The 7,336-nt window shown below is 38.1% G+C and overlaps 1 protein-coding gene across 1 annotated transcript; it reads left to right on the top strand.

Annotated features, from left to right (window-relative positions):
* The first annotated feature begins 807 nt into the window (after window positions 1-807).
* On the top strand, window positions 808-7,083 carry LOC142337303 (uncharacterized). The gene is made up of 2 exons (XM_075386496.1): window positions 808-1,538; window positions 6,436-7,083. The coding sequence occupies exons 1-2, from the start codon at window positions 820-822 to the stop codon at window positions 7,010-7,012; spliced, it is 1,296 nt and encodes a 431-aa protein (XP_075242611.1). The 5' UTR covers window positions 808-819; the 3' UTR covers window positions 7,013-7,083.
* Window positions 7,084-7,336: the final 253 nt, after the last annotated feature.

Here is a 7,336-nt window from a genome sequence, read left to right as displayed (position 1 = left end):
TTTCATGAGTTTTTTTCAAGACCAATGGTTGCTATCGTTTTAGCAATCTTTTTCACCAATTATTATTCTAACAAAACGATTCCTAATCGTTGTTCGTAGGATAACCTCCCCAGTTGAGTTTTGAACCGGAGTATATTCCGACAACAAGAGTAGCGTATAATTACATGTAGCAAAAATACCACTCCTTTTACATGAAGGATCCCCCTCTCGCATTCGCCAAATATGAATACCAACAATAAGCCGCCAGTCAAAAACACGTAGCGTAATTACCACTTTCTTTACATAAAAGACCTCCCCTATGGAAACAGCGATCCCCCTCTTCCCGATCTTCCTGTATATATACGATACTACTTATCAGGCTCCCTGAGATCGCGCACGGGGATAAAAATTAACTTATAGGTTACGCACTGGACGGAACAGGTCAACTTGGATTGCGGTCTGGGGGTGTGGAAAGGGTTCTGACCAGTTCAAACAGATTCTGTAAAAGATTTCGTTCAGACTGTTCACATCATAAAATCGGCCTACCCAGGCTCCAAACTTGCTCTGATTAAACCATCTATGCTCTAACGGATCTAGAACCGTGAAGAGCTTCAATAAGACCGTGAAGAGCTTCGATATTGTCTTGATCAGACTTTCCTCCTCAGACCGCATACCTGCTGCCAGATTTTGTTGCTGTTTTGCGCTTAACAATCGTGTGCGCGTCACAAGTCGGGTTGATCAGAGCAGGCTTTGGTCACGCATCTGGGTAACATTTTTCTAATTCAGTCTTGATAATTAAACTATTGGTCTGCTCAAATCAAGTTTGACAGTACACTGGTTATGAAAGATACAAATTTTGATCTAATTAGTGACAAGTTTTATATCACGTCGAATTTGAGCAAAACCGCATTCAATCACACCAATTTTGTTCTCGAAATGTCTTCGGTTTACCTCAGAGAGATTTCACAAATTGCCACAGCTCTGTTACAATTTATGGAACTGGTAACGCTGACAAGGCTTACTTTTAAGGGAGATTTTTTAGTCTTGGTAACTACTGAAGATCTGATTAAAATAATTGAAATACTTACACGAGAAATCAATATCAAAAACGTGGAGCTAATACTTCGAAACTCGGGGGGTCTGGGGATTCTTGATCTGGAACGATCTGATCTGATTGACAAGTATACTTTCGACTCTAACGGACCTCGCGTGAAGCTTACGCCAGAATTTGCAGCGAAATATTTTTCGGTAAGAATGCAGCCGATCCAAAACACTGCGTTAACGATTGTGTTAAAGACAACTGGCGATGCTCCAATTTATTGGGATCAGTTCGAAACCTCAGAGAGTAATTTTCTTCCAACAGTATACAGAGTACAAAGTGCACAGGCGCGAATACTGTATGGATATATTTCAACTAATCATATCAGGAAAGAGAACTCTTGTACAGCTGGAAATATTGGGGTTTTAAAGATAAATGCGGAAGTAAACCGGATAGAATATGGTACTATCTCTGCTCAGAATCAGATGGTGATGCATGAGCTGGACATAGAAGTTCGGACGTAATTATTTTCTACTATAAACAGTGATTCTGGGATTTCTTATCAAAAGGTCTAATAAAAATCTCAAATGATCTCACAGTATCATATGATCTTTTATTAGCATCCATACCCTCTCAACTACACAACCATGCATAGTGATCATTATTGTTTTAGGTCATTTTGTCAAAATCAAGTATCTGCCCGTGTCTGCAGAAGATTATAGAAAACTTTTCCTGGAGAGTACGTTAGAAAAATTTTCAAGTACAAGTGTAAGGAAAAATTTACGTGAAAATGTTCACCATGCCCTCAATTACAAACGTGAAGTTTGAGCCAAAACTGGCAGACAAATTCGTTAGGTTAGAATTGCGGTTGATCGCCCAAAATACTACCCAAAAAATAGGTTGAATGACAACCGGCATTATTTCAATGTTTGCTCTCAAAGTTTTTTTGAATGTTCAGCTGAAAAAATTTTTAGGTAATATATTTTTTTAAAATTTTTGACCGCGTCTACAGGTCTTCAAAGTGATTGATATCGGGTTGGAAAGTTTCAATAGTTTCAAAAGAAGCAGCAATATGAAGCTTTGCGGCCTAGATTTGGCGACTCCTGAGAAGACATGCACTAGGAATACCATTGCTTTGGGAGAAAGTGAGCGGCTCACAAAATGCCAAGAACTTCTATTTTTTTTAGATTCGGAATTCCGATCAATTTTTTTTATAGTACAGAGAGAGAAATAAAAAATATCCATTTTGTTCAAATGACATGCCGGAACAGCACAGCAACGGTATCTACTGGGTAACAATAGAATCAAGCTCAGTTTTCTGAAGATATTTCTCAAAAATTTATGTTAGGAAATTCTTTGTCCTGACAATTTTTCGCACATTTAAAGATTTTTTCTTGAAGCATTTTGAAAGCAAATTTCTCTTCAACAAGTCAAAATTGTATTCCAAAATCTAAACAACAGTTTTTGCCTTTAAATGGCATAATTCAGCCACCCTTTCCCTTTCGCATTTAAAATTAATTTTTTTCAGGATAGCAAATTTGTTACAAAAAAAATCATTTTATCAAAATTAATTGCTACTGTGTTTCACTCTACGCAGGACAAGCAATTTGCTGATCATCTGAAGAATGTCGCGCAACGAAACTTTCCAAAGTTTTCAAGAAAAAAAAATCGAAATGTTCAGACTACAAAAAACTAAAATTTTTTCTGTTAACCCAAAATCAAAACAAATTAAAGAGGCATCTAAAGTCTAACAATTCTTAGACAACTTCCTGAAGAAGTCTTGCAATATTCTTCAGCAAGGCCACTAGGTTTATTTCTAATCCATAGGTGTAAATCCTACACCAAAATACTAGTGTGGGGTCTGTTAATAAAAGAAATAGAAATGGTAGGGATTTCATAGGTACATAATCAATGGGTAGTACGTTGGTTGAGGTCGTAAACCTATACAAAAAGCATTCAAAATTACTCTGAACGTAGATTATTTAGATTGATAATTATTGTTCCAGGGGATAGGTGCTCAACTTTGAATTGCTATAAGTTCCCTACACAGATGCTATTCTGTGCTCCGCAAAAAAAAAACTGTTCACTGTTTTAATCTGTGAAAAAGGACTCATTATGAGCATAAGCTAAAACTCTATTAGTTTCCGGTCATTGTTCATTGCCACACGCCAATCATCTTTTTTCTGGAGATTCTGCGCCCTCCATTTTGACTGGTTAAAATTAAGTTGGAATTCGTTTCTTCATCTGTTGTACCATCATGCATTTCGTTTGTCAATTGCAGAATTTTGTTTGTGTTGTTGATGATGTTCAATCTAAAGTCGCCTCCACGTGACAAAGTTTGATTGCAGGTAGTAAAGTTTTGATCCCATGGATAAATCCCTGCAAACACGAACCTCTTTGTCTTCTACCCGGATCAGCACGACAGTCGTACCCACAGGTCTTTAAGATCGCGACGTGTTTGCATCCAAAATCAACACGAAGTTCCCTACTTCTAATGATTCAAACAACTGATGCCAATTTCTTCTCTCTCTCTCTCTCTCTCTCTCTCTCTCTCTCTCTTTCTCTTAAGGACAATTTTCCTACACTAGCTTTTCCCAGAGTCCGACCGAGAGTTTTTTATGTTGTTTCCACGTTTGCTCTGCTGTTGCCGGTGGAGAGCTGAGCAATTGCAACTGCAAGGCGATAGAAAATTACTTGGTGTCATTTGTTCAACATCCGAAATATCATTGAAAACAATTTCCACAAACAAAAGTTCAACATGGTTTCATCTATGAAAACCAGTGTAAAGAACTCCCAGTGTGTGAGTTTTTGGTTGAATGCAAACCGCAAAATCAAGGATTTAGCGATGCCAACCGTTCTTTCCGATACATTTCCAGAAGGAGGTGACAATGGTGGATGTCATTTAATAATTTTTTTCAGCTGCTTTCTCGACACGAAGATCTTGTTGATTTTCTGTTGGTAAATCTTCAGCTGATTTCGGGAAAAATTTAGCTTTATCTGAATTTTTTTGCTGTACTCCTCGCCAAGTGCAGAAATTATTACTCGCTAAAAGTGAAGATGCATTGGTAATAAAATTACAAAACTCAATATTTACTGCCCTAATTATCAACCAAGGAAAATGAAACAATGACAATGCTGTTCCTGCATTGTTTTATCAAGCATGAATGGGTCAATAATTTCCAAACCAACAGATTATAAGGCTACGGGTACTTCAAAAATATATCTCGATATCGTTCGGTCAATTTAAGTTGACAGTTTAACTGATCTTCATGACACAAATAAATTTTAACCTTTTCAAAAATTTCATTGTTCTCAAGATCAATTTGTCTTACTCTAAAGATGCAACAATCCTGTATAATGGTTTTTGGAAGGATCGTATTGAGGAGAGAGGAGAACGTTTTTGATCTTTGCACCCAAAAATATTAGTTTATAGATACTGGGGCTTTCTGTTGTAGACCGTTGGCTCTTAGGTATCCCCCATCAACTAATGCTGAAATTAGGGAACCGATATGACTAATGCAGGAATGTTTTGTTTTCTGAACAGAAGTTTTAAAAAGTTCTAAATGTTCATTTTGTCAACTCTGACTTTTTGAAGTTTTGTAAAGCAAATTTTCTTTCCAGTAGGAAACTGGAAAAGCTCGAGTTGTCCTTTTGGAGCCCTCCTAAGTCTTCGAAGAAAACCAAAATGAAGATTACATTTCTCTTGATTTTAGCCCAGGTAGCAAAACGAGAGGCATTTAAAATCCTGACTAATTTAACGAATCTCCTATGCTTCCTTTCTGCGGCTCATGGTTGTACAATGATTGTTCTAGGAGTTTATGGCTAGTTGACTTCTAGTTTTTTGAGACACTGCGGTTCCTTGCACCAACGGTTCGTCATTAGGCAGTTCAATGGTAGCCCTCGTGTGTCCTCGTTGCCTGGATTTTCTGATGTTGGTTTCTACTTCCGCCCTCTGTTATTTGTTTGGCCTTTTATTTTGGCAGAACGGTTGGCTAAAAAATTAATTTTGTTTGTCAACTTTCTACTGCTTATTCATTGACAAAAATTAGAGCTGTCTGTCCCATGGATTACCTCGTTAGTGAAATTTTTTCCCAATCAGCGACTTGAGTCGTGTTCCCTGAGCGGCTGCTGGCAATTCCAGTTTGGGTATGTCAAGGCGCGTAGCAAGCTGACTAGACACTTACCCATCACAAACAACGAAAAATGTGCTTTCATTTTGAACTCTTTTTTTAGGCAAGCCTCGTAGGAGGAGGCGTTGATTTTAGTCTCTAACTGAAGAACCTTTGACACAACGAAATTGATATTGATGCTGAATGGTAGCACTAGAGTGAGCGTCCTACCTAACAAATACTTCAAAGCGTAGGGTTGGTGGGAGGTAGAACCATGGCTGCACTCTCCTCATGGAACAAATTGTTTCGCGACCCTTTGATTCGTTTCTGGTATTCAACTGGTTATTTTTCTATGCAATTGTTGTGTACCCCCAATTTTGTGTACCCCCAATATTGGTAAACAGGGTTGTAAAAAAGGGGTAAACAGATAAAACTCATAGGGCATTCAGTTGTCTTAGACCATTAGGGCTTGCTAATCTCCACCAAGGCTCAGCATACTCAATTCACCACAACTTCCCCCTCCCCAACCACTTCACATTCCATCCACTCCAACTCATTCTACCAGTAAACCCACACGCGTGCCCCCACCGGCTCTCACCAAACACCCTTCTACCCCTCTCCCCATTCCTCATGCTCACCTCCCCCACTCAGTTGATCTAAACGTACCTTCCCTAAGCTGCAACCTAGCTTTTGACGAAGCGAACCAATCGGCAGCCTTCTACGGGCGATTCGCCCGATGCCAGTTGGTTAAGCTTCCCTTTTCCACCATAGTAAAATCATTGTTTACTATGCAATTATCCTGGAAATCACTAAAAAAATCTAGAATCTCGAGGGCTCGTACCAGCAGTCTGATAATTTCGCAAAAATTTTAAAATTGATTTACAAACAATGAACATCATCCAGCGTATATTTTATTTTGAAATATCGGATCTTTTCCGTTTGCCCCCCCCCCCCCAGCTTATATGTGTCATAACTTTTTTGACAGATAAACAAGTCAATATGGAAAAAATACAAAAACATGGTTAATCCAGCCGAGATCTCGAGATCTTGTGATGATCAATTATTAGGCAGCCATTTTAATTGCAAAACGACCTTTTCTAATTTTTATAGAAAATTATTTGATTAAGGTATTTTTGGCATTCAATTTATTGCAAAATCTGCATTTCAGCTCTTGAACAAAAATAGCAAAATAAGCGGATCCATTGAAAGCGCCCAGATTGACGGGTCCCAAAGAACACAAAATTCACAATAAATCACCAATTTTTTTTAGTTCAGATCTTTTTCAGACTGTTGGTTGGGAATTTAAAGACACACTAACCGCTACTATATGATAAACGAAACCAAATCTGCCTGGCTAGAAGGTCGATGCAAAGATCTCACGGTGATCACAAACCAGACCAACTCACCTTTGTGTCAGGCATGTTTTATGCATCAGTATGGACTAAACAGAACCGAACACAACCTAACGGATATGTGTGAAGGAGTTATACCCGGACCTACAACTGGGGTTAAAAGATGCTACTGGGCACCTTTGCCCAAACAATCAGATTTTGTTAAAGGATTCAAGGTTGTGGATCCGATAATTGACCAAGACATTGCCAACGGGCCATTTTGTCCACCACCGGAGCTGAATATTAGAATACCTGATGTCTCACTTCAAAATCAGTCGAATAGTTTATCAGTACCGGATATTGAAATTCCGGACACCTCAGTTGAAGTTGAGTATAAAGATGAAGTGAGCAATATATCTTTACCTGGCCTTCGGCTGCCTCTGCATCATGAACCACTTATTAAACTTATAACAAGGAACTCCAAAATTTGTTGTCATACTTATTATTTATCATTTGTGATTATACTTACTAATTTATATCATACTATGATTTAAAGGCAGCCAATGAATTTCCAATATCGACGATTTTTGTAACCAGGTCATCCGTATTCAAATATGTAGACTTAAAGTTCTGGACTTAATTGTGTATTTGTAGTTTAAGGGGACGAAAAGACGATAAAAGTTCTGGACTTTAACAGAGACGATAAACAAACTTTTGGACAAAGACGATAAACAAACCTTTTTGTCTGAGCTGACCAATATTATACTGGATATGGCTCAGCTGAAAATCAGCCGAATAATTTATCAGTAACTGGTCATTTGTTGTTTTATCATGAACTACTCGTCAATCTTATCTCGGAATGAATTGTTTTGAAATCA

The sequence above is a fragment of the Convolutriloba macropyga genome, chromosome 3 (assembly GCF_964194025.1).
Source record: "Convolutriloba macropyga chromosome 3, txConMacr16.3, whole genome shotgun sequence".
NCBI lineage: Eukaryota > Metazoa > Xenacoelomorpha > Acoela > Convolutidae > Convolutriloba > Convolutriloba macropyga.
This window is presented reverse-complemented; position numbering and strand designations above follow the sequence as displayed.